This window comes from Cibotium barometz, chromosome 23, assembly GCF_041138505.1.
Source record: "Cibotium barometz isolate CiBa-2024 chromosome 23, ASM4113850v1, whole genome shotgun sequence".
In the NCBI taxonomy this organism is placed as follows: Eukaryota; Viridiplantae; Streptophyta; class Polypodiopsida; order Cyatheales; family Cibotiaceae; genus Cibotium; species Cibotium barometz.
The window spans coordinates 11214300-11242039 of record NC_141068.1 but is presented as its reverse complement, the minus strand read 5'-3'; the positions used below and the strand labels follow the sequence as shown (position 1 = coordinate 11242039).

General features: G+C 45.4%; 1 protein-coding gene across 1 annotated transcript; it reads right to left on the bottom strand.

Annotated features, from left to right (window-relative positions):
- Window positions 1–93: 93 nt before the first annotated feature.
- On the bottom strand, window positions 94–27212 carry LOC147625625 (UDP-glucose 4-epimerase GEPI48-like). Its single transcript, XM_086817140.1, has 10 exons — window positions 27076–27212; window positions 25795–26160; window positions 25477–25526; window positions 19483–19618; window positions 19224–19325; window positions 18905–19132; window positions 17921–18002; window positions 786–868; window positions 588–679; window positions 94–477 (listed from the first exon to the last, which is right to left on the bottom strand). Exons 2-10 carry the CDS (start codon window positions 26017–26019, stop codon window positions 384–386), a joined length of 1092 nt encoding a protein of 363 aa, XP_086673266.1. The 5' UTR covers window positions 26020–26160; window positions 27076–27212; the 3' UTR covers window positions 94–383.
- Between the last annotated feature and the right edge of the window lie 528 nt (window positions 27213–27740).

Genomic DNA, 27740 nt, shown 5'->3' with positions numbered 1-27740 from the left:
TACTTGGGCAAAGTGGCTTTCACAACAGAGAGATTAAAGCATGGCTCCGTCATACAGGTTAAGACAAGTGATAATTTTCCTTTCGATTTGCACTTTAGGGACAATTGATATGAATTCATTTAATCTATCTTTTACAAAGTCAAGGTCCCACCTTGATCACAAATAAGTGACTAGGACCTCAAGTATTTCTCCTTGGTACTAACAGTAGACTAATTAGGTGCACATAGAAAAAACTACAAGGGCCTTAAGCTTACAGTCTTTGTCATTGAAAGGTTTCTATACAAACTTTCATACTCTACCAACTCTCGACTGTTGCTATACATATGCTTATATTTGAAAAGGAGATGTAAAATTATCAAGCCAATTGTCTCATAAAAATTCTGTTAGTTTTTTGATTCAGGAGGCCTGTAGCCCCACGGATTTGTGCTGGCCCAGTTCCATTGATCACGGCACATCTCCTCTATCCCATATCGAGCCCTGCAACAAAATGGCATCACAATTTAGGAATCTTTTCATTATTTAGTCATGTAAGGATCCCATGCTCTTATCTTGACATCCATATGATCATGAAAATGGTGAAAGCTTACTTCCATTGCAACTCCCTTTCGGCTTTTTCAGTGGAAGCATACACCTCGCTGCAATCTCCCGGCCGGCGATCAACAAACTTTAGAGGTATCTTCTGCTAAGAGTAATGACATTTAAATCAATTCAATATACTGGAAAAGCTGCATATGTCAATAAAAGGGATCCAAGATTAAGCCTCAAGGTTATTAAGCAACACACACCTTCCCGGATGCTTTCTCAAAGGCAGCAACCATTTCCAATACTGAAGTACCTCGCCCAGTTCCTAAGTTATAAACTGTGCAACCTGAAGAAAAATCAACAGGTAGAAGCAAACCATGTCATCACCTCATCAAACCTATTGAGGTTGCATGTTACAGGAAGAAAGATTCTTTTAACATCTACGGGAGGCTAAAAGATGGTTTATGGGACCAGTACAAAGTGGAGATCGTGTAAGGCCTCATCACACAATGACAAAAAAAGCTAAGTGCCTACAGGATCGACACCACATACAGAAATATCACTTCAGCTTGTTGAACTATCTGCCCTCCTGGAGGACCACCCATTTTCCTTCCTTTCTTGCCGCTCTGACCATCCCAAGTTCAGCATGGGAACACCCATGTCCAAATCATGTGAAACCGGTCAAGTTTAGGTGGATGATGCAGTTGATCTCTTGCCAAGAGAGATCAAAGAATGGGGAGTCCAGACTTGTCACATGCGCGGAGGCTCTTGTGTCTTCTTTCAGCCCTAAGTAACTGAATAAGAACCTTGATGCAGATCACCAACAAAGACAGAGAGAAGAGAGAGAGAGAGCTATATTTTCAGTATATTATAAAGTAGACAAAACTGTCCATAGGATTGTACAAGACTCTATGGCCCTTGGCCTTCCAAAAAATAACATAAAGACCTTCTAGAAACTGACTCTTGACCTGCCCCAACTATGAGGGTCAGATGCTCACAAATGAGCAAAGCCTTGCCTTTTATAGGCTTGTGGAAGCAAATCCAACTGGCCGACTGCTGGTCGGCCAGCTCTATGGACAAATGGTCGGCCAGCTCTATGGACAAACAAATCCCAATATTCAGCCGACAAGAAGTACAACTCCTCATATGTCTGGCCGACTGGTCCTTGGTCCATCTAGTTGCCTTCCAGTGCTTGCCAAGGTTGCTACTACCCTGATCCTACTGTTTATCTGCTGCCTAATCCAAGACTAGCCTTGGAAAATCAGGTCTATGTGTGCACATGACATCCCCTCCTGCTAAACTTGATGACGGGATTCCAACCTTTGACCTTGGATGACTGTCACTCCTCCTAGACTACCAAATCTATCGTCCTTCCTTCCTGGCAACTTTTTCATTAAAAACCTTGCCATGTCTCCAATTCCACTCCAGATCTGGTGTTGACATCTGTGCATCTATTCCACTTTGTCCCCTTGCCTTCATGCCCTGTCCTTGAACACTACAATGGTCTCTTTACCGAAGTTGTTCACAGCATCCTTGCTCCTCCCCCTTGGAACCGTTTTCCCGAGAGCCTTCCTTAGTATGCCTCAAATGACATCCGACTCTCAGGGCTGCCATTCTCTTGGGTTTTGCTGACACCGACCAGCCCCATGGGATTTCTACCTTGGTTGTGTTACCCTACTTGGACCTGTGCACCTTCTTGGGACACTTTCAGCACTTATCCTTGCTGAGCCTGATGCTTTGATACCAATGTCACATGCGTGGAAGCTTTGTGTGTCTTCTTTTAGCCCTAAGTAACTGAATAGAAACTGATGGGAGAATTAGGGTTAGGTTATGTGGGAGACATACACAGAGAAACACAAGGGAGAGAGAGAGAGAGAGAGAGTTGTGGGGATAAGTCAACTCATCAAGTATGAGTGTGTGACTCCCCTATCACACATGTATATTGCACTAGTACACATAGTGCACTTAGTACTTTTAAAGTACTAAGTGTACTATGTACTATAACTTATGGGCTTGTACACACTATAAGGGTGGGCATTATGCCTTTACCCCAACAACCTCCCACTTAAAGGCAAAGTGCCCTTAAGTAAAGGAAAAGAAAAAAAATCAGCATGTACATGATAATATACAAGGCCATATCAAGGCTGAAACTGGCCTCCATCAAGTGTCTGCAACAATGAGCAAACCGCTCCGGAGGCAAACTCTTTGTCAACAGATCAGCCGGGTTGTCATCCGTATGAATCTTAACAAGCTGAATTTGCTTGTTCTCTATCACCTCTCTGATGAAGTGATACTTCACATCCACATGCTTCGTCTTTGCATGAAAGACAGGGTTCTTTGCCAACTGGATGGCACTCTGACTGTCACAATGCAACAATGGAATATCCCCTGTATAGCCCAAATCAACCACTAACCGAGATAGCCATAATGCCTCCTTGCAAGCCTCTGTGGCTGCAATATACTCGGCCTCTGTAGTAGATAAGGCAGTGCACTTCTGCATCCTGGATATCCATGACACAGCACCTCCTGTGAATGTAAATACATAACCGGTAGTAGACTTCCGGTTATCTGGATGACCGGCATAATCCGAATCCGTGTAACCATGCACTAATGCATCCTGTTTGCCAAAACATATGCACATATCCTGTGTGCCCTTCAGGTATCTCATGACACCTTTCACTGCTTCCCAATGCTTCTTGCCAGGGTTGGCCATGTATCTAGAAACCACTCCCACTGCAAATGCAATGTCCGGCCTAGTAGCAACCATGGCATACATGAGACTGCCACAAGCTGAAGCATACGGAACCTTGGCCATATCAGCCCTGTCTCTATCCGACTGTGGGCTGTCCATAGCACTGAGTTTCACATATGGAGGCAAAGGAGTACTAGTCTTCTTCCCCCCGTCCATATTGAACCTCTGCAAAACTTTGCCAATGTATTCCTTCTGAGACAAATACAACACATGCTGATTTCTGTCCCGAAGTATCCGCATACCCAAGATGTGATTTGCATCACCCAAATCCTTCATATCAAAGGTTTGATGCAGCCTCTGCTTCAAGGCATCCATCTCTTTACGAGATTTCCCGGCAATCAACATATCATCAACATACAAGATGAGGATCAATAGACTGCCATCCAAAGCTTTCTTGGTGTACAAGCAGTGATCTATGTCACTTCTCCTGAATTTCTGTGATTTCATGAATGTATCAAATTTATGATACCATTCTCTTGGTGCCTGTTTGAGTCCATAAAGACTCTTTTTCAGCTTGCATACAAGCTTCTCCTTTCCACTTACTGCATAACCCTCTGGCTGCTGCATATATATCTCCTCATGGAGATCACCGTGAAGAAAAGCAGTCTTCACATCCATCTGAATCAAGTCCAGATCATCATGCGCAACCAAAGCCAACACAGCTCTAAGTGTGGTCATTTTGACCACTGGAGAGAAGATCTCATCAAAGTCCACACCATATTCCTGCTTAAAGCCCTTAGCCACTAACCTGGCTTTGTATCTTGGCTTTGCATCTGGTGCAACTTTGAGCCTGTATACCCACTTGCATGGCAAAACCTTCTTGCCTGCAGGCAAATGCACCAACTTCCATGTTTCATTTTTATGCAGAGAATCCATCTCTAACTTCATGGCACGCTCCCATAGAGCTTTGTCTGCCCTCTGTAAAGCCTCCTTATAACATGAGGGCTCCCCACAGTCAGTAAGCATCAAATAGTCAACCCCTGGAACAAACCTGTCAGGGGCTCTGGAGGGTCTTGTGGACCTCCGTACCCAATGACCATCATTTGCAGGTTGCTGTCCAGCCTGCATATCACCCATTGGTGGCTCCTGTTCCATGCCATAAGGCTGAAAAATCATGCCCGGTATCTCCTCTAACTGTGGTATATCCATAGGGATATCTTCTGCCATCTCTGGCTGTCCATTTGGACCATTTTCAGCACCATTTAAGGGCTGGTTTTCCTGCTGTAATGGCTGATTTACAGCCCTTTGTTGTTGTCCATGATGTCCATCATCATCAAAGATGACTCTGCCAAGCTCCTGTTGCCTTGCAGGCTCCTTATACATGCATGTTTCATCAAAAATGACATCATTGCTGCGTATGATCTTTCTATTCATGGGATCCCAAAGTCTATACCCCATTTCACCTCTGTCACCATATCCTAGGAGGATCAAGTTTGGTGCGCATTTCCCTGCGTATGTGCACGTACGCAACGCAACCAAACACTCTCAAGTGCTTGTATGACGGAGGCTTCCCTGTCCATACTTCTTCTGGCACTTTCCCACCAAGCCTCGTGTTAGGTGACCTGTTTATAAGGTGAACGGCTGTCATAACAGCTTCAGCCCAAAAACCATGAGGTAATGCAGCATGTGACAACATAGAACGGACCTTCTCCTGAATGGTCCTGTTCATCCTCTCTGCTGTCCCGTTTTGTGGAGGATCATAAGGAGTAGAGAGCTCCCTCTTGATGCCTTTAGCATCACAAAAGTCCTGAAACTGTTTGGACATATACTCTCCACCATTGTCGGAACGCAAAGCCTTCAGTGTTTTGTCAGTTTGATTCTCAACAAGAGCAACAAACTTCTCAAACACTGAGAATGTATCACTCTTCAAACGAAGAGGATAAACCCACACCTTACGTGTGGCATCATCAATAAAAGACACAAAATATTTTGCCCCTCCCAAAGAAAGCTGAGGCATCTCACATACATCTGTATGCACAAGCTCTAACTGAGCATCTTTCTGTCCAAGAGCTTTCTTGTGGGGGCACTGCAGTTGCCTGCCATATATACAATGCTCACAAAACTGAAAACTTGAAAACTTTAGAGAAGGCAAGTAACCCAAACGAGACAATTGCTCCATTCCTTTGACACTCATGTGTCCCAACCGGCTATGCCACATAGAGATTTCCGGCAGCTCGGTTGCATTTACATTAGCATGGTGACAAACACCTGCATGCATAAAGTAAAGAGTGTCCACCTTAGAGCCTCTGGCAACAACCAGTGAGCCCTTACTAATCTTCCACTTTCCACGACCAAATGTGGTAACATAATCAGCATCATCAAGCTGTCCAGTAGAAAGCAGATTCTTTTTGATCTCAGGCACATGCCTGACATCATGGAGCATAAGCTGTGAGCCATCTGAAAACACAAGCCTCACATCACCTCTGCCAAGAATCTTGCATGCATGGTTATCACCCAAATAAACCACTCCTTCATTGCCAGCAGTATACCTGACAAACAAGTCTCTGCAACCTGTGACATGAAAGGAGGCACCTGAATCAATGATCCATGAGTGCATACCATGACCACCTGTAAGAAGTGAATGGGCATCAAGTGAAGACGTAAATAGGACCTCATCCTCACTGCCACCTGCATGTGACACATTGATTTCTTCAATCTTGACTCCACTTTTGCCCTTTGGCTTTACATCTTTGGCTTCATCCTTCTCTTTGTCTTTGCCTTTTCCCTTTTCTTTTTGATCATTTTTCCATTTGTAGCATTGCTTTTTAATGTGTCCCTTCTTGCCACAATAATGGCATTCCAAATCCTTTTTGGAGCGAGACTTGCTCCTTCCCCTTTCTTGGCTTTTCCCCCTTTGCTGGGATCTCCCACGTGCATTCATTGCATTGGACTTTCCAACAGAGTTGTTTTTCCTGTTCATCTCTTCTTGAAGAAGAGCACCCTCAACATCTACATATGACAGCATAGCATTCGAATTGCTAGTGGCTGTCCTGAATGTGTCCCAACTCTCTGGCAAAGTGCATAACAAAAAAGTGGCTTTGAACTCATCGTCCATGGCCAACTTTTGATTGATGACCTGGCTGACAATACCATTAAACTCATTTAGATGGGCTGTCATAGAAGCCCCTTCCTTCATCTGAAGGCCTATGAGTTTCTTCAACCAATACACTTTGCTTGAGGCACTTTGTTGGGCATACAAGTCCTGCAATCTCTGCCACATTCCCCAAGCTGTCTTCTCTTCACGAATGCTGAAAAGTAAAGAGTCTGACACAGACAACATGATAGTAGATCTTGCCAGCTCATCCATATCTTCCCACTCTTCAGCAGTAAGAGAAGCGGGCATTACACCCCTTTCTTTGATAGGCTTGTGCTGCTTTTTTTGGAGCAACACATTGTAGCACTGGGTTTGCCAAATATCATAGTTATGCGAGCCTTCAAGCTTCTTGATGTGAAGCAATGAAGAGCTCTCACCTGTGGTTGCCATAGCAAAATGCAACCTGTAAATGCCTGACTCCCTGCAAAATGTGCAAATACTGCACCAAAAGCACACAAAGTGCTCACAGTTTTTTCTCCCAAGCTTTATCTCCCACTGCGGAAGCAAGAATGCAACTTTTCTCCCACTTTATGTGATGAAAACACCAAAATCTGGTTGCTGCAGATTTTGGACAGCACCTTAAATGTGCTCTTTTGCCCTTCCAAAGTACTGTACAGCAGTACCAAGTGCTCACCAATGATGTACCAAACCTGTACCGGCAAGTACAGCAGCTGAAATTGAACCTTTTGGTCACTCAAAACAGTGTACAGCCATGCCAAAACTTGCACAAAGCTGTGCCAAATCTGTACCAGCAGGTACAACAGCAATAAATGCTCTCCTGGCTGTCCAAATGAGTGAAAATCGGACTTTTACAGTCCCGAACACTGCATACAACAGTCCCGAACAGAAATTGGGCAAAAGCCCATTGACTGCAAGCTGATTTTTGAGGATTCAAGGCATAAATGTCTTGCCTGCTGCTTTGCCAAGCTCAACAAGCATACAAACTTGAAAAGCCCCTTGATTTAAGATCAATTTCTGATCATACATGGTACATTGACGCACATGAAGGCATCCAGAGTGTTCACGATGCTTCCCCCTGGCCACATATACATCCAATACATGAAAGCCCCTTGATTTACAGGCACATTGAGTGCTTGTAAGGCATCAACACATTATCCACAGCATCAAATGCGATTGCCTGCATGCAAATCAACCAAATCGGCACAAAAGCCCCTTGATTTGCACTGCAATTTGCTGCAATTTTGCCCAAATGTGCGATTTCTCACATCATACAGCATGTATGAGTGCTTAATTGCACAATTACATCAAAAGCCCCAAATTTCGACATCCAATTTCCTGCAAATTGATCCTGATTGTGACCAATGTCACCCAATTTTGCCAATTTTGCTCAAAATTGAGCAATTCGGCACCTGTATCTGCTCAATTGATGATTGCACCTGCTCAATTGCAAATCCCAAAAAAAAAAAGAGGAAAATACCTTGCAATTTTCTGATTTTTTCTCTGATTTGCAGGCGGGTTGATGAATTTGGTGCTGATGCAGAAATTTGATGCTCTGTTGCAGAAGGGGGTGATTTCACTGCTACAGCTTGTGAATCCATGCTCCAGGGTGTTGGCTCTTCTCTGCTGTGCGCTGGAACTCCATGCGAGTATGCTGCCTTGCTTCAGGGTGAGCTTATTGAGGTAGCTTCACAACATAGGAGGTCTTCCTTCTCTGCTTTCGCTTAGCGTATGAACGCCCAGCGCTAGCCTCCTCGCTGCCTCAGCCACGCTACACGATTAGCGTATGTTGACGTATTCGCTATGAGCTCGCCTTCGCCTGTGTGCTGTGCGCTTCGCTCACCTTGCGGATGAGACTGTTTCGCCTAGCGCCAAGCTGGCCTAGAATTGCCTGCTTATGCTGCCTTGGCTATGTTCGCTCGCTTATGAGCGCCACCCACCTACAGCAGCAGCCGCTGGTGGCCACAAAGCGCAACAAGCTTATCGCCTGAGTTCACCTCTTCGCTCGCCTAGCTTCGCCTTTGGCCTCTTCGCCAGTTGATGGTTGGGCAGCCTGGGCAGCCACGTGGGCTGGCTGCGTGGGCAGCTGGTTGGCCAGCCCCTTTTGTGCTGCAAGGAGCAGGGCGACCAGGAATCAGCAGGGCGACCAGGAATCAAAAGGCCCAAGAGCAGGCGACCAGCACAAAAGGGGGGGGGCGGCGAGCAGAGCAGAAGAGGGAGGAGAACCTGGTGACCAAAGCTCTGATACCAGTTGATGGGAGAATTAGGGTTAGGTTATGTGGGAGACATACACAGAGAAACACAAGGGAGAGAGAGAGAGAGAGAGTTGTGGGGATAAGTCAACTCATCAAGTATGAGTGTGTGACTCCCCTATCACAGATGTGTATTGCACTAGTACACATAGTGCACTTAGTACTTTTAAAGTACTAAGTGTACTATGTACTATAACTTATGGGCTTGTACACACTATAAGGGTGGGCATTATGCCTTTACCCCAACAGAAACCTTGATGCAAATCACCAACAAAGACAGAGAGAAGTGTTGTCATGTGCATGGATATGCCATGGACATTCTCAGAGATTATCCAGAAGAGGGTAGCTAGAAAAAGACAGTAAGAACCAGAATTTTGGAGCACAAGGCAGAATTTTGGACTTGGAGCATGGCATGGAAGAGGCTGTCGGCTGCCAGGACTGGTGCTGTCAGCTGTACCAGAAGAAAGGGCTGCAGGCGCTTCAGCGTTTGTGGAGAACCAGCATAGTCAAGATGGCCGACCAGCATTTATGGAGAAAATAGGCCTAGTCGGCTGACCGACTGTAGTACTCCTATGATCCAAGAGCCTATAAAAGGCATAGGGTGCTCATTGTGTTAGGCATTGATTCCTTTAGGGAGTGGATCCTTAGGGTCCTTAGTCTACGACAGATTTTGGTGTTTATCACCCTTTTTATGAAGACAGCCTAGGGCTGTAGAAGATTACCTTTTTGTACTATATGATATATACTGAATTTCCAGCATATCTCTCTCTCCCTACTCTCTCTTCATGTCTGCGTTTTGCATCAGCATGTTTCCAGGAGTGTTTAGGGCTGAAAGAAGACCCCCAGAGCTTCCGCGTGTTACATTGGTATCAGAGCATCAGGCTCAGCAAAGCTAAACACTGATTCAGTCCCATATGATGGTGTACAGGTCCAAGGTACAGGAAAGTACAAAGATGCGAAGCCCAAGGCAAGGAACACAGAATCGGAAAGAGCTCCCAGGAGGTTTGTTGGTGGTGTTCCACAAAGCCAGAGGGGATGGCAGTCCTGTGAGCAAGATAGGTTCTCGGGCAACGTTTCCAAGGGAGGATTATCCTCCAAGTGGTGATGTGAGTGCCAGACATGTGCATGGATATGCCATGGACATTCTCAGAGATTATCCAGAAGAGGGCAGCCAGAAAAAGACAGTAAGAACCAGAATTTTGGAGCACAAGGCAGAATTTTGGACTTTCCATTTGGTTTTAGACTTTTGCTGTAGGTTCTGAAGGAACAAGCAAGAGGTGTTTGTCACTTTGGCGTGACAGTGTGGCCTATTGTGCAGGATGATTTTTTTTTCATCACCTAGATGCACGTGAGGGCCATTGCTTTTGTCATATGGGGAGTCTTTGCTCATAAGAAGCCTTACTGTGCCATTGAGTGCAATCGAGGACGCTTGCCATTTTTCAAGGGGGGGTATGTCATGACCCTGTGTTTTTCTCTGGACAATATGCAGGTGTGCACGGGGACATGGTGGATAGTGTGAATGGCATCAGGTTGGAGTCAAAAAGTAAACCCATGTGTGGACAACCCCAAGTGTGAAGGGGGCCAAGTGATTAAAGTCTTCTCTCACAACCCATGGGGACAAAGGGTTTTGGAGGGGACAAAGGTTTAAAAGCCTTTAAAAATAAAAGAACCCTTTTTAGGGGATAATCGTGGCCTTTATGCTTATCTTAGAGGGAGTCGAGCTGCAGCATGGGTCGCATGTGCTTTTTTGGAGGGGGCGTGCATGTTGGTTGTGTGGATGAGAAAGGAACTACACCTGCGTAGAGAGTGCCCATATGGAACTGCTGGTCGTACAGAACGGCAGGTTGAGTACTGCACGGAACAGGCGGCTGCATGTTTTACTGGCGGCTCGATGTACATGCAGAGGTGACGACCAGGGTACGGGTACTGCAGGTTTAGACGCCTACTGTGCAAGTTGGCTGGCGGCTGGTACAGGCCGTAACTGCAGGCCTGTACGGACAGCAGGAAGGTACTGCTGGCGGGCTGCGCTACAGGGAATACAGGCGCAGCTGAGTGTCTTCTTGTGCTTGCTTTTTGGGTGAAAACAGTGGGACTGCACATGCGCCTTAACTCTCTCTTTCCCTCCCTTGCTTGCCATGAAACACCCAATAGCACTGGTGCTTTTTGGAGGGGGCGTGTTTTTGCAGAAGACAGGGGGCTGGTTTCTCTGGACATAAAGGTGGACAGGGGCTGGTTTTTTCATGAACATAGACATCATGTCGATGGCATTCAACTGATGGAACTTTCAGCTTCTATTTGCTTTTGATTCAAGACTGTTTTGGGACAGTTTATGGGCTGTTTTTGTTTGGCTGCAAATTCAGCTATGTACTTGGGTTTCTGGCTACAAGTACAGGTCACTTGGTTATGTTTCTTGGCATGGGAGTGATGCAAGCTCGCATGGCTGCGTGTTGATGGAGTAGATTGTTTTCTTCCTGCTAGAAAGGAAGAGAGGGACCTACAGTTATGGGCATCTCTATGTTTCCAGATGTTTCATGAGGGAACAGGTAACTAGATGTATGCCGTTGTTGGCACTGTTGTTGAATGGTGCCATGAATGGTTCTGTATGGAAACAGGACAGAAGTTTCAAAGGGAAACAGGCCTAAGGGTTTCATGTGGAAACAGGTCGTAGGTTTCTTGAGGAAACATGTTTTTGGGTTTCTCCAGGAGATAGGTCACATGCAGGCAGAAGGTACAGGAATGGACACATGTTTGGTACAGCCTTGCTACTGATTGGACAGGGGACAGGGAATCCATGACAGAGATGGATAGTACCCTTGGAAGGTAGAGAGGGTTGGTACAGGTGTGTCGACTGTATGGTATGCGGTGCTGTGATACGAGTTCTCTTTTGAGAGAGTTTGGGAGTCTGTGTTGTGATGCAGAAGCACTGGATGTGTCAAGGTGTGATGCTGTTCATAGTGTGAGAGGCTATGGATGGTTGTGGCAGCCCTGATCACGGGAGAAAGCTTCTGTATGCAGACTCAATGTGAGAGAGCCTTTTGATATGAACAATGGCTGGACTTGTTTGGGGATTCCGTGTGGATTTGAAGCCATGATGCAGGTTCTTTGCAGGCTTCAGGAGTTCTACTGTGTCGGCTGAGTTCCCAGCCTTACATTGTAATCAAAGCTCTTATAATCAATTAAAGAAATACCGCAAGGGGCGCCACTGCGATTTGGGGCCAATCGATGTCCGTGTACTGTTTGCAGGAGCACTCTAGCTCCCCCTGTTTGTTTTCCTTTTCTAGGTCTTCAATGGCGTTGAAGTGTTTTATGTGCGAGTGTTTGTTTCACCGCCCGTCAGGCCGGTTTCAACATGTGTATAGGCAGCCTGGGAACCTTTCTTCACACGCAATCCAATGCCCTAGATGGAAAAGCATTTGCTCAATGCTCCACTCTCGTGTTGTTACAATGTGCTCTATTATGTAAGGCCTCTTATATGAGGACTAGCCGTTTGTGGTGAGCACCCAAGCTACCAATTTAGACATTGGATGGTGGCCAAATGTGGTCAGATGGTTAGGAGGCAGCTTATGTAGACTTGACACTCTACCAAGTAGGATGCATGCTTGTGTGGGCTACGTGACCACATTAGTGAGCGCTAGTAACAAACCGAGAACACCTTGTTCTCAGGTTGCGAGGCCCGTTGGGTCCACACGGTCTCAGTAGTCTAATATGGTCCCAGTTGGATGATATGGTCGGTTGGTCATTTTGGACCAAGTTGTGGTTTGGCCGACATAGCCAACCTACATCCATGCCGACCCTGGGCACTATATATAGACTAGTTTGGCAACCTTAGTTCATCATCAAGTTCATTGTGTTCAAGTGCTTAATAAGCAAGATATCCTCTATCCAAAGTCTATCTAGATCACCATCAAAGATCCTTACCCAGAGCACACGGATGGGCAGACCACCATCAGTTTGTCAATCAAAGTTTACAACCAGTAATAGTGTTTACTCTCCATTGCAATGCAGTGAATTGTATTGTGAAGATCATGCTTTCGCTATTGTGTTTTCTTACATGGTATTAGCTGCCCATGCCTGTCCACCACCGTTTGGTGAAGGAAAGCTGGATGGGACAAATTACACTCTTGGAAGTTCAAGATTAGGTCCATTCTTGATTCATATGAGTTGTGGGAAACCGCCACAGGGGTTGATGAAAGATGTGTCCTACTCCAAATCCAATAGATCCATTACAGACCATAACAGCCAGAGCTTGCTGTCGCTTTGGCATGGAGGCAGGAATGCAAATACGTTATGTGCCATTGTCACCATCGTCACTGATTCGGTGATGACTCCGCTTCAGCATACTACCATAGCTTTTGAAGCATGGCAAGTTCTTAAGAACCAATATGTGACGAGGAATCAGACGAGGATACAATACCTTAAGAATCAGCTTGCAGCAGACAAGCATTTCATGCAAGTGCATCAGAGTATTGCACCCAAAGTACGACAATTTGGTGACCTCGCTGAACATGCAGGTATGTTCGACCCGCCTCTTACTTTTGAGGAGTTTGGTGCAATGTGATAGAGTGTGCACTGAGCGGAAGCAAAGGGAGCACTAGAATGTGCTGAACTGAGAGAGAGAGAGAGAGAGAGAGAGAGAGAGAGAGAGAGATGAAGCCAAAAGGTTGAATATACTACAGTGAATAAAATCCCGAGCAAGAGACCTTGTAGTAAGTGAAGGATACAAAAGGGAGCAAGTATGTCGAAACACACAGCACAACTAATGAACATATGAATGGGAGAGGCCAGCCCACCTATATAGGTATGGACTGGCCGACTGGATAACAGGATCCGACCTAGGAATAATGTTGGGAAAGTAGAGGAAAAATGGAGAAAAAATAGGGTGGCCAGCCCACAATCAAGGGCCATAAAAAGAGAACAAATATGGGCAGCATACAAGGATCAAATGTTGACACAATGCCGGTGGAGAAGGAGATGCGTTTTGAAAGGCAAGGGGGGAGGCCTCGGTGACTACAATGCTTCTGAGAAGAATGTGTGAAACTTGTATGATGGCCAAGCAGCAGCATTGGCATGCATTTCCAAAAGCGAGAATCCTATAAAGGCTCCTCTAGAGCTTCTATCCATGCATATCTTTGTGGTAAAATGCCAACCATTGCATTGGGTGGTTCTTTCAATTTGTTACTATCGATGACTTCAATAGGAAGACGTGGGTGTATTTTCTTTGGGATATAAGGCTGAAGCTTTTGGAATATTCAAAATATGGCATAGCTTGGTAGTAGAGAATAAGACAGGAAAGAGGCTGAAGATTTGACAATTGCTCATATTCCACAATAAATGGTGTTGTAGAGACAAGAATCGCACAATTGTTGTGATGACATAGAGTATGCTTTAAGGGAAAGAAATGCCAAATTCTTTTTTGGGCTAAGGCAGTTAACACTGCAGTGCATATCCTTTAACAAGAGTTACACAAAGACAATGAAGCACATGCCACCTCAAGAAGCTTATTCTGGTAAGATTGCAGTATTTGGTACAGGTGACAATCGCATCAGCAGATGTACTACAGGTGACAATCGCATCAGCAGATGTACAGGTGCAGATTCGGTTCAGATTTGGTCTAATTGGCTACCTAAAAATTAGGGCTTTTCTACATTGAGCCCATTTTTGGAGCATTCGACCAATTTACCTTTGATTTATACAGGATTTGCGCACTTGCAGCTCTTACAGGTGTTAGCTGATTGTGTTTCTCACGGCACATGTATACATTTGTGGTTTGCTGTGCAGTATATGTATGCCATTGTGGACACTTTGACATATTTGCATCATTGTACAGTACACTTGCAGATTTGGGACATGCATATGTATTTCTCGTGGTAAAGGAGTTCCCTTTCAGTCCATTGGTTATCCTACTATTTATCTCCCGCATTCTTACGGTTTTGCGAGGCATTGCCTACTCTTGGCGACTTGTGACAGATTTGTTGTGCTACCATGGCCAACAGTAATAATGACCTCTTTGGAATGCTATCTCAAGAGGACAAGCTCAATGGGGATAACTACCCTACGTGGGCTTATATGATGCGTCATGGTTTGGTTGCCAAAAATGTATGGCTGTATGTGGATGGCACTGAGGAGCGTCCTCTTGCACCTGCTCCAGCGGAAGGTGAAGTGATTCCCGCTCACCCTCATGCAAGTCCACTTCCTCGTCTTCCTCCTACTCAGTAGCAACGTACTTGGGATGCTAGGGATGCTCAGGCCCATGCATGGATTGCTCTCTCGTGCCGCAGGCTTATCATTTCGCACATTCGTTCTTGCACCACTACAAAGGGTGCTTGGGATACCTTGGCGGTGTTGTATTGAGGTCGCAATGAGGCTCGTGTAGCTTACCTTTGGGGCAAGCTTGAGACTGACCGCATGCTTGAAGGTGATTCTATCGATCAGTACCTTACGCATGTGAAGGACCTACGAGAGCAGCTCATTAACATTGATGAGGTCTTGACAGATAGCTATCTTGCTCAGATAGTTTTGCGTAGTTTGCCTGACTCTTATCAGACATTTGGTACCACTTTGCGGTTGTTGGTTGGCAATGCACCTAATGCGGTCACTTTTGACAACCTTGTGACTCTCTTGCTCAATGAAGACTCAAGAGCAATCTCGTTTCAACAGGAACAACATGATGTCTGCTGAGTCAGCAATGGTTGCTCCCTTTCGTGGGAATAGATCTGGGCCTAAACCTAGCCCATTGGATCCTCCCAAGACTGAGGACAAGCTTGAAAAGAAAAAGCGTTGTAACTATTGCAGGAACACAGGGCACACCATAGAGGAATGTAGGAAGCGTATTGAGAGTGAAAAAACGAAGAAGCTGGCATCTTCTTCTACAGGTGCAGATCAGACCAATTTGGCTACACGTGTTAGCCTTGACCCTTACATCTTCATCGCGTGCAGAGATGTCTTTTGATGCCATTGCTTTTGATAACTAGCTTTATAGTCTGTACTCCATGGTATGCATTGTCTAGCAGATGCATTTCAGGGGGGGGATTTTACTTGCCCACATGCAGTTGGTGATGCCTCATGGTCACTTGTGCTTGTTGACCCTTATGCTGGTCTATGCTAGACGCTTTCTCTGATGTGATGTCTACTGGAGATGCCTTTTATGTTGTTTTCCCTTGTAGCGGGATTGTTTCTACAGTGTTGACATTGTCACTTTCTCACATGTGATGTTTACTGGGAGTGCCTTTTACACACTTGGCTAGTGTTGGCTTGCTCTCATGGTTTTGACATGTCACATGTATATTATTCATTGTGGGATTATGCATCTTTACACTTGCCATACATGCCACTGATCATGGCATCACTGAGAGTTTACCTATCCTCTCATAGCATTGGCTGATGCCCGCCTCGAGTCCCCACTTTTTCTCCCCATTTTCAGCTTTTCCCATTGCTGAATTTTTACTTTTATCAGTCCTACCATTGCTGATTTTTTTCCTCATCGGATCCTCCATTGATGAGTTTCACTTTTGCAACTTACATTGATGTCTCACAGGCATGACTTTTGGATCCTGTTGCCTTTACACATGCGTATATCTACTACCTCTTCTTATGCTTATCACTGGTGCAGTTACAGAGCATTGATGTGGATTACATGCAGTTCAGCTTGGCATTTGGATGCTTGCCTTCAGGGCAGTATTATGTGATGCCTCTTGATTTGATGCAATTGATGTCCACATGATCTTTGCCATGCATTTCTGGTGATGCATCTATGTACTACTGTGCTATAGCATTAGCACTATGACATTGGGGATTCTCCTCTTTCCCCATCATATAGTGCTTGCTTTTTCCATTGGCACTGCAGTTCACTCTTACTGTGGAGCATAGTGCAGGGCAGCATTCACAGCTTTATCACCCTGCTGCTACCCGTTCACACCATTCACTTGAGGGGGGTTTGTTGGTCATGTCCACTCCCGGCTAGTTCAGGTGTGAACCCAGCTTACTCACGGGTACTTTTTCCCTGTGATTAGACACAGGTTTTTTTCGCGTGTGAACACACTTATGTGTGTTGGGCACTTTGCCTTAGGCCTTTTAGTTCTCACTTGTACTTTCATTTCATATCATTATTGAGTACATCTAGCACTCTCACGTTTCTCTGTGCTTGAGGTTGTGTGTAAGCGTGTGTGTGCAGGTTAGCTTCCCTCCTCACAGGTTTTTTCTAGCACTCTTCACGTTTCTCTGTGCTTGAGGTTGTGTGTGAGTGTGTGTGCAGGTTAGCTTCCCTCCTCACAGGTTTTTTCCTCGTGTGAACACACTTATGTGTGTTGGGCACTTTGCCCTAGGCCTTTTAGTACTCACTTGTACTTTCATTTCATATCATTATTGAGTACATCTTTTCCAGCACTCTCATGTTTCTCTGTGCTTGAGGTTGTGTGTGAGTGTGTGTGCAGGCTAGCTTCCCTCCTACCCAACAGAGAGAGCAAAAAATCTGTTTCTTGTTACTGTTTTCTTATTGGATCTGAAATTACATCCTGGGTCAGCAAGAAGCAGCCTCTATAGTGGCACTTTCTTCTACATAGGTTGAGTACAAAGCAGCATGCTTTGCTTCATGTGAAGCGGTCTAGTCGAGAAGGATTTTAGGAGACATGGGTGTCCTGATAAATGGTTGTAAAGTCCATAAAATTCAGAAATGGTAACATCATCCAATCTAGACAAGTTGTTCGCAAGTGGTCTACATCATCGAAAGCTTCTTTTGCCTTAGCAGAGAGAGTCTGGAAAGAACCTCAAGAGATTGGTTTTAACCATATTAACGAGCTTAGGCCTTCTTCTTTTTCTTTTTACGGAGAAAAGATCCTTCTTTTAGCTAGGATCAAACAACCATAGGCTACATGTGCAAGCTCAAAATCCTCAAATGAGGTGAAGAAAACCTGGGGAGGGGTAGTCCTTGTATGGTTGGCCTTCTCGGAGGGAACTACAAGGGGCCGTGAGGGGAAGCCAAAGAGGGGGCCTGTAGGGTCCCTATCGCCATGTGTAAGAAAGTGTCTCGCCGCCTACACATGCGATCCGAACCTCCTTGGAGCTTCCTCCACTGGCCGCAGCGGGTGTTATCTGTCCAGATAGTATGTATGGACTCAACTAGGGCGGTGACTCAAGCAGGGCTTCTGCAGCCCTAAGAAGGTATGTGTATCTCTCTCACTTGGAGTGCTGTGAGATTTCTGTTTAGCATTTGTGAACAATATGTGCATGTTTAGCAAAGAAGAAACATTTAAACTGTGCATTCAGATTCATTTGAGAAAGGCATAAGCTTCAACCGTAGATGATGTATAAATTAAAAAAATGGTAACACAATGCTGAGTATCTTACCTATGTCATGTGCGGTGAAAAGCTTTTGAAGAGCCGCAATGTGCCCATCAGCCAAGTCCATCACATGAATGTAATCACGAACCTACCAAAAAAACAATTCAATTAATTATACTGTAAAGCTATCTTGGACAAGATAATGAGCAGTGCTAACAGTCAATATAGCCCACAACAGTCGTTTTTCACAATGTGACTGTTGGACAAATTGACAATGGATAGAATTCAATTCAAGTACATAAATTTACTGGTGAGAACAGTATACCACAGGTCACAGAATGGGGCCTGCAAGCATGCACCACACTTGATAGATGACACATCTCTCTACAAGTGTGCATAAATCCATGGCCTTTAGTACTGACTCAAAGGTACCTTTATCCACAAGACAAAAATTGGTTTACACGATAAGAACAGCTGCCAAGAGATTGCATTTGAGTGTGTTTGCTGGAAGCCAAGGAAGGAGTTCCAAAGGAAAGAACTAAGAGGCTCAAAAGCTTGTAATGCACAATCTGCCCCAAAGACCTGATTACACATTTGCCGGTCTTTATTGCCAAAGACCTCACCTCTAAGCAAGAAGGAGAGAAAAAAGGATATTTGAAAGCCTTGCTCAAGAAATTTCAGGATGTTTTTGCTTGGAAATACACTAACATGAAGGGAATTCCTCCGGAAATGGTGAAACACACCACCCCTCTCCATGAAGATGCAAAACCATCCAAACAAAGAGCCTACCACATGAATCCCAAGTACGGATAATTGTCAAAGAAGAGATAGACCAAGAAATAGAGAGAGATCATGGTACACATTTTATAATGCACGGCTGTGCGCACTGCAATGGTGCATTAAGGAGGGGAAGAGAGGAGAAGAGGAGGCACAGGTTCGGCGAGCTATACAAAAAGGGTGACATTGTTGTCCACTATTCATATCATTCTATTTACAAGTGACAAAAGTATTTCTATAACAGCAAGAAAAAAGTGAATCAAAAGTTCGTACCCCAGTGCCATCTCTTGTGGGATAATCATTTCCAAAAACAGCCAACTCATTTCGCCGACCGACGGCCACTTGTTGTACAAATGGCATGAGATTATTAGGGATTCCCCTTGGATCCTCTCCAATCAGCCCACTGGGGTGAGCTCCAACTGGATTAAAGTATCGGAGAAGGATAACCCTCCATTCAGGATCTGCTTTTTGAACGTCACGAGCTATCTCTTCAATAAAAAGCTGTGCAAATAGATGTAACTAAATAAGTCCCTCAAGACATGATAGCACACAAGAGCTAAGACAACCTTACATATGCAACATATTTAGGTACCTTGGTACGCCCATATGGATTCGTAGCTGATAATGGGAAATCTTCTGTGCAGGGAACAGTTTTTGGTTGGCCATATACTGTTGCAGATGAAGAAAATACAAGCTGCAATGTTCAAATAGGTTCCATACAGATCATAAGCACAAATCGTGGATCCGGGAATGCAACAGACGTAAGTAATAGTGAGTGGACCCAGTCCAGGTAGAAGAGCAAGTAATAAAGAATGTATCTCAGTAGCAGAAAGAAACCATTAAGGCCTCACCTTTTTGCAGCCATGGTTACTCATAACTTCTAGGAGGTTGAGTGTGCCGATAAGGTTGTTCCTGTGATACAACAATGGCTTCGCCACACTCTCACCAACAGCCTTCAAGCCTGCAAAGTGAATAACAGCATCGAACCTGCCAGAGGAACAACATACAGATCATGAGACATTCAAAGTGCATCCTTTGATTAGCCTCTGTCATCATTGCAAGCAAACATGCACAGCCAAAAAATGGCAGGGAGAAGCAGCTGCATGCACAAGGCAAAAGGGAGTTGCTAGCTCTTGTCAAATTACTGTTACTGCTGCCGGAACCCTTACTCCCCCTTCCTCCTCTTTCTCTCTATGCACTGTTCATTAGAATCCTTCTTTCCAACTTTTAAATTTTCCCTCTTGCTGCCTTATTTCTTTGGCACCCTTGATCCTTTTTTAAGGCCTACCTCCAATGTTTTGCTTGCTGTCTGCCACTCCTCTATACGTATGTTTCCACCTTTTTGCCTCCTGCCCACCATCCACCCTTTCTGGCTCTGTTTTGGGTAACCTTCCTTTTTTTTTTCCCCTTTCCTTTCCTTTGCACTTAAGCTCTGTTGTGAATCTCCCATCTTTCCCCATCCTCACTAGTTTTTTTCATGCAACAGCAACTTAGGCAAATTTCCTGCAACAATCAGGCCTTCTCTTTTCTTCTTCATTGTTGTGAGCAGCAAAGGGAAGTCTTCAATTTGTGTAGAAGACCTGGTGGATAGACAGAGCTGCATTATCTGATTTTTTCCACAAACTGAGGTTACCGCACAAGCAGTCTTGGCATGAAGCCTGATCATGGTCAAGGACCGCTGTAGGTAAATGGTAATACTGGTGTCATGCATGGTTGAGGCTGCAATTCGAAGACCTCGATCTCTTTCCTGCCGGGAAAAAAAAAACACATTCCACAAATTGAACCCTGGGCAACTGTACATAAATTCCTGGGTGCCTTGACATGTAGAACAGGTACCTAACCCCCCAAGGGCGGGGCCAATTGCCGGGTGTCAGAGAAAATGATGCCAAGAGGAGTGAGAACTTGTTCTGTTGACAGCTCTTTTCCCATCTTGAATATAGAGAAGGCAAACCTGCTCTAATCTTTGCACTATGGTTGGCCACCTTCAAAGGGCTATAGTAATTTGATCTGATAGGAGGTTAGGCCCTGCTTGGAGAGCAATCCTATGCTATCCTTGAGTGGAGCACAGTCTATCATGGCGACTTTGGAGTGAAGAGAGCCATGTGTGTGTGTGGAATGCAATGGTATACATGTCGGTCCGCACCGATGGACTTGGCTCCACCTTTCGCAGCTCCGTCTTCATGGAGTTGGCTGCAACAAACTCTCCGGCCAAGTTCGTCTTCTCGACATCGGCTCCTCTCCCTCTCCCTGCCTGGGCTGCACCTCTTCGATGTTACGAAAGGAATAAGCGGAGCGTATCACAGTCCCCTGTTCCTCCTTCGGGCAAGACAGCGAAGCAAGCGTCTTCTTCATCCTTACAGAAGGACCTTCTTCGCCGCCTTTGTGCTGACTCAGTGCTCGAGTCTTCAGATGTTGGGACCTCGCTGTGTCAGGTTCTCTCCCCCAAGCCTCTTCTCATCAGCATTCGGCAGGCACAGCAATTGGGTGTATGGCTTTACTGTCAAAATACGCAGCGGAGATGATGACCAAATCTAGAAACACAAGAGCAAGTGCAGAAAAATAGACAGCAATGGAGAGAGAGGCATATAACTCTACTGTATATACACAAGATCCCGGAATACAATACAAATGTGACAAGGGACTGGGGGGCCATATTATATGGCCAGCATAGTGCAGTCGGCCTGTTCCAGAGGCAGCCGACGGGCACTAAACCTCCACGACCAGCCAAAAAAGCAATCGGCCAGCTGCAGGGGTGTCGGCCAGCACGTGTGGGAGGTCGTGGACCTGAAGCAAAACAATCAGCCAGCACCAGCATGAACAAATGCAGTCAGCCAGCATCAGAGGTTCTCCTGCCACCACAGGGCTGCCACCCAAGCCACAGAAAAATAGGGAAAAATGGGGGAAAAATACGGGGAGTGAGGAAAAATGAGAAAACACCTACAAAGGGCGGGCACACTCACAACAGAGGCCCTAGTGTCTGGTAAAGACAGGAGATGACTTCTAACACCCCCTCTTAGCTCGTGGCTGTGAAACCAACCACAGGGAGCTGGGGTGCCACCTGAGCAAATCCTGAGGTAGCGACTTCGTGAAGAGGTCCACCGTACTGTCCTCCGTCGAACAGAACTCTAGCAAGATGTCATCAGCAAAACGAACTGTTCACGAACAAAGTGCCTCTGGATGACCGTGGGTTCCTCCAGTGGAAGCCCAATCTTGCCATGCAACCTCTGCAACCTTACCACCTCACAAGCAGCCCGGTACTCTGCCTCTGTCGATGACAAGGCAAAAGATGACTGCCTCTTACTGCTCCGTAAAACTGCTCTTGGGCCTGAAGTAGATTTCCTCGTGTCCGGATCTCCTCCCCAATCTGAGTCACTCCAACCGTGGAGTCAATCCCCCTCGTGTGTAAAAGAGTCCATGATCCTTCGCATGCTGTAGAAACCACAAGATACGCAATCCTGCCTCCCAAAGAGTCATCTGCAACCATGAGCTCAACTGCCTCATCAAGGAGCTCCCGTCCAATCTAGTGTCCAACCAAATCAATGAACCATTCTGCTTCCGAGTCAAAGAGGCATCACACTGCTCACAAGGATCAGCACCTGTTACGGTGCAAAGCCAAGTTCTGGAAACCTGCTGAAGATCATGCAAGGCCTTCTGAAACCTGTCAACCACCCCCTCTGAATCCGGAACCACAAAACTTGGAGAATCCATCTCCTTCTGCAAGTAATCAACTACCACCTGCTTGGCTTTCCGAGAGGTCCCCGTGGAAAGAACATCCTCATCTACAGGAATTTCTTTGTTCCGAATACTACGAGACATCAGAGCATAAGTACCTGTTCAGTTTCCAACACTGATGACAAACACAAGAACCACCAACATCAATATTGGAAAGTTCCTGCCAATTGCTGCCATCAACTAGCAAGCTATCCTCCATCTGGTCCCGGAAAGCCTGCACCTGCAGCGTATCCACACTTAAGTGGCCATTACCAGACTGCCACTCATCCCAGACTTGAGGACCTGGGAGAGAGAGTGCTGAAAGCTTGTAAACTCCATTCTCCACTCCACCTTCTCAGACTACCTGGCTTGTTGCTTTGTCTCGGAGAGCAACAAAAAAACTCCACCCGTACGCCAGTCTTGCAAACTTGATGCACTGACAACAAATGAAAATAAGTGTGGGAACATACAACACCTGGGAGGAATGCTTCCCCCCCTACCATCGGGAACTATCTCCAACCTGCCCTCACTGTGAACTGGTATAGTGGATGTATCCCCAGTAAGAATGTGACTAGAATACCTGCAGAGATCCTGTAAATCTGAACGGGAAGGAGTCATGTGCCTGGAAGCACCACTGTCTAGAATCCACTCCCGAGTATCCGTTGCGGAGAGTCCTCCAACCTCCTCCCTGCCTGAAGAAAATGAAACATCGGTGTCCATCACCTCCAAGTGCACAAAAGCCGGAGTCTTCATGCTTGCTGCTGAGGAATCTTCACCCTTCTTGGTCTTCCGCTTGGGACACTGCCTCCAATAGTGGCCTTTCTCGCCACAATCATTACAGGTCCTCTCTGCCTTTAGTTTCTTGTGGTCAGCGTCGGACTTCTTCTCAGAAGCCTTCCCTTTGCCCGTGTTACGGCCTTTCGACCGTTGGCCAGTTAAGGCCTCCGAACCTCCGCCCTGTGGAGGGTTCGTGAATCGTTCCTCCTGGTCCAAGACCATGGGCACAAGCTCCTCCCACGTGATGGTGCTGAGCCTGCCCCACTGGTAATCAAAGACGAGTAAAATGCTGAGTACTGAGAGGGCAAGTGCGATAGCAACGTTATGGCCATGTCCTTTGACGATATCTCCTTCCCAGCCTGAAGAACTTCCTGCTGAAGAGCCTGCAGCTTGTTAATATGCTCCCGCATCGTCGACGACTTTGCAGGGCTCATAACCCGCATCTGTACTTCCAAGGAAATCCTCTTCATGGTGGGCGGTACACTGTTGTAAAGAGAAGCGAAATGCTGCCATATACCTCTGGCCAGCGTCATATGCTTTACATGATTGATTACCTGCGGTGTGCAGTTGAGGAAGATAAATGATCGGACCCTCGCGTTGACACGATCCTACAACTGTGCCTGTGCCTCCCGGTCCTTTTGGGTGACGTAACTCCCCTTCCTCTACTTCCGGCCGTGGAACCCCAATAACGATGAAATCAGCAAGGTCGTAAGACTCCAGAACAGATTCCATCATAACCTTAAGACTCCAGAACACACATGCCGTAGTTGTTCCCGTTCAACGGACAGTCCACCGGGAACGTGGGGAGTGTAGGGATCTTCACATGCCTCTCAGCCATCTCTAACAAATCTGCCATTGCGGGGATGTAATCTGAAAAAGGGTCGGTGGGTGGGAACAAAGAAGAACTTACAACTGCAAGTGGCTGTCCAGCAAATCAGCCCGCCGTCCTCTTGCTTCTCCTCTTCCCAAACAGTCCCTAACAGTCCACCAATCAGCAACACAACAGTCCCCCTCTTGCTCACACAAATCCCAAGAACAATCAAGAGCCTAGAGCTCTGATACCATGTCAAAATACGCAGTGGAGATGATGACCAAATCTGGAAACACAAGAGCAAGTGCAGAAAAATAGACAGCAATGGAGAGAGAGGTGTATGTATATACATACATACATATATACATATGTGTATATATATATATGTATATATATATATGTATATATATACATCCATATATACATAACTGTATATACACAAGATCCCGGAATACAATTCAAATGTGACAAGGGACTGGGGGGCCATTTTATATGGCCCCCATAGTGCAGTCGGCCTGTTCCAGAGGCAGCCGACAGGCACTAAACCTCCACGACCAGCCAAAAAAGCAATCGGCCAGCTGCAGGGGTGTCGGCCAGCACATGTGGGAGGTCGTGGACCTGAAGCAAAACAATCAACCAGCACCAGCATGAACAAATGCAGTCGGCCAGCATCAGAGGTCCTCCTGCCACCACAGGGCTGCCACCCAAGCCACAGAAAAATAGGGAAAAATGGGGGAAAATACGGGGAGTGAGGAAAAATGAGAAAACACCTACAAGGGGCGGGCACACCCACAACAAAGGCCCTGGTGTCTGGTAAAGACAGGAGATGACTTCTAACATTTACTTCATGGGGCGAGTCATGTCTGACTCTATGCTACGAGCATGGTCGACGGCTGCGGTGAGCAGCAACAGCATTTCTTCCTTTGTCTTTTTGGGCAAGGTCTTCTATTATGCCCACTGCACATCAATCGACACAGTTTATCAGCTGGTTATTGTCCAGTCTGGGTTACCTTGAAGGCACTGCCCTCGCATGTTCCCTCCATTGCCGCCCTTCTGGGGCGTGTTCTTCATATCCCGAAGCGGGACTTTTTGGTCGCCAGCAGAGATGTCCGGGTGTGTGTGCTGTGGGATATGGAGCAGCCCGTTCCTTCCCGCCTGGACGTAATTTAGGATTCCATTGCATACTCTGTTAACCAATTTAGGGATTGCTTTGGATGATGTTATCCTCCGGTCACCTCCAGGTGACTTGTAATTTTTTCCCTTTACACTATACTTTGGACTCCTGACCTCCCTGTCCGGAGCTTACAGTTGTAGTTTTTTTCTCTTTGTACTTCATGGTGGGTTATCACCTCTTTCGAGGTTTCCCACACAGTAATATAAAATATTACCAATAAAAAAGTGTGTGGAATGCAACTAACCTATGACGTGGCATGATGACATGACATTGGAATTCAATTTTGTTTTAACCTTTTTTCTCATTTTCAAAACTACTGTGCCCCAGAGACTCTGTAGATATTGCTATTACTAGAAAGTAATGATTACTTACTTGACCATAGAAAAGACCCTCTCGAGCAAGTCCTTGTTTCGAAGGTCTACCTGCAAACATCACCAACAAAATTAGAGCTAGTGTTTAACACACACACATTTATATGTGTGTGTGTGTGTGTGTGTGTGTGTGCGCGCGCGTAGAGAGAGAGAGAGAGAGAGAGAGAGAGAGAGAGAGAGAGATACATATATGTATATAGATATATATACATAAGAAGCTTTTCTCACTTGAAATGACTACATAAATATTGCTAACTAACATATATTTGCTATTTTTTTTCTTAAGTAACCAAATCAAATTTTAGAGCTTTTTTTGAACCTGGAAAAAATACAGGTTACACCCATTTTCCCCTGCTAGATCTGCAACTCTCTTGACAGCATCCTCAACAGAGTTGTCCAGGTTATCGACAATCACCACCTTGTAGCCTGCCTTGAGGAGCTGTAAAGCCGTGTGACTACCAATGTAGCCAGCTCCACCAGTGACAAGGATGAACTTCTCATCAGAATTTAGGGCCCGATTGATCTCTCGAAACGCGTGACTCATGGCAGGAGCAGAATGAAATCTAAGGGTAGCAATTGCAAAGCTTTGTGGGTGAAAAAAGGAGTAGCTCCCTTGTTCACACAGCACAGTGCACGTAAAGCCCGCACTGATGCACCAAATTGAACACTCTGTGCTTCAGCTACTCTGCATTGGACAAAACAAATTTGTTCACCCATTATTATCATTTAGGAGTACCATATGCATGAACCTTGGGAAACAAAATCAAACGCTAGACATATCAAGGCATCAAAAACAAGATTTGTAAAGAAAAAATTACATCAAAACCGGCTCAATCCAAGGCCACCATACTAGCCATAATATTGGAAGAAAAAAATAAATTTTACACCAAAACCTAAGTTTTTTATTTTCTAAACATGTCAAGAATAGGAAGCAGAAAAGGGCAACCTAATTCATTTTGAAGATCTAAAATTTCATAATTACCACTCTTTCCTCATATCATAGTTAAACCCATCCGGCTAAAGAAAACCTGCTAAAAAGGGCAATAATGCAAAATATTGCGATTATTTGTATTTTTTAAAGAAAAGACAAATGGATATTCAGGAAAAAAGGTGTCTTCTTGATACTATCCATGCCTGCCTGTCTGGACAAAATTTCCCGCCCAAATGAAATATTCAAATCCTGAAGGTGTAAGAAACTGCACCCTTCAGAGTTTCTAACGCTACTTACAGCTACAGGAAAGATCAGATTAAGAAAATTAGACCCTTTATACATACAATAACGCATGCAATCCTGTAGGTGTATTAGCACAATCATATTAAACCTCTCCAATTGATCAATTATTACAAGAACCCAAGTCTCTCAATTGATTATAGACCACCATGGCAAAAATCCTCAAATCAGAAACACACCTATTTCAACCAATTGAACACCGCCATAACGTAAGATGAAATTTCCTTCTCTCAAATCAATCAATAGCCGAAAACCACTCGTATAATTTGATATAAAACCGAAAAAATGATGTGTTTAAGTTGAAAAGAATCGATTTAAAGAGCCGATTGTTTCAATCGGCTGAAAACAACCCTAGCAGATGAAACGTACCTTGCTTTTTTCTGCTTTTCCGAGAAGGGGAATCCTGAGACTCTGCAGAAGCGAGGAGAACACAAGCATGTATGCTAGGCGGGCGTTAAAAAGAGAAGCTTGTGGATTGCAGGTAATAAGAAGAAGGTCACGCCAGCGTGGCGGCGTCGTCCACATCCGACGTGTTGCGTGTCAAAATCGTTGCTGACGTGGATTGGGTTTGGCCCCACACAATCTTTTTTATGGTGGGGCCCACTCCTTTTCAAAAGGTTTTTAAACCACGTCATCAACGTCCACCCATTGCACACCACACCTTTTCCTTTTGCCCACTGCCACAAGCTTGCCCTCCCTACCCATAAGTAGAGTCTTTACACACCCCCTCCCCCTACTATGGTCATGGGCTGTGGCGAGTGATGGACGAGGACCCTCCCAAGAATGTGTTGTGTAAAGACCCTAGGTGTGTTAGGCCAAGTTAGCAGTACGCCCTCCTTCCATGTACTATCAAAGCTCGTCAGGTCCCCATCAGCTTGATGCCCATCACTTGGTCTCAGCCTGTACAATGAAGCTTGAAGCTCGTGAACTTCACCTTACATATGGGTAAGGGAAAAGGTTGATAGAAAAGGTTGATGATGCTTGTGAACAGGAGAGATTGGTGAAATAATTTCCCTTTTCTTAAATCTTTCCCA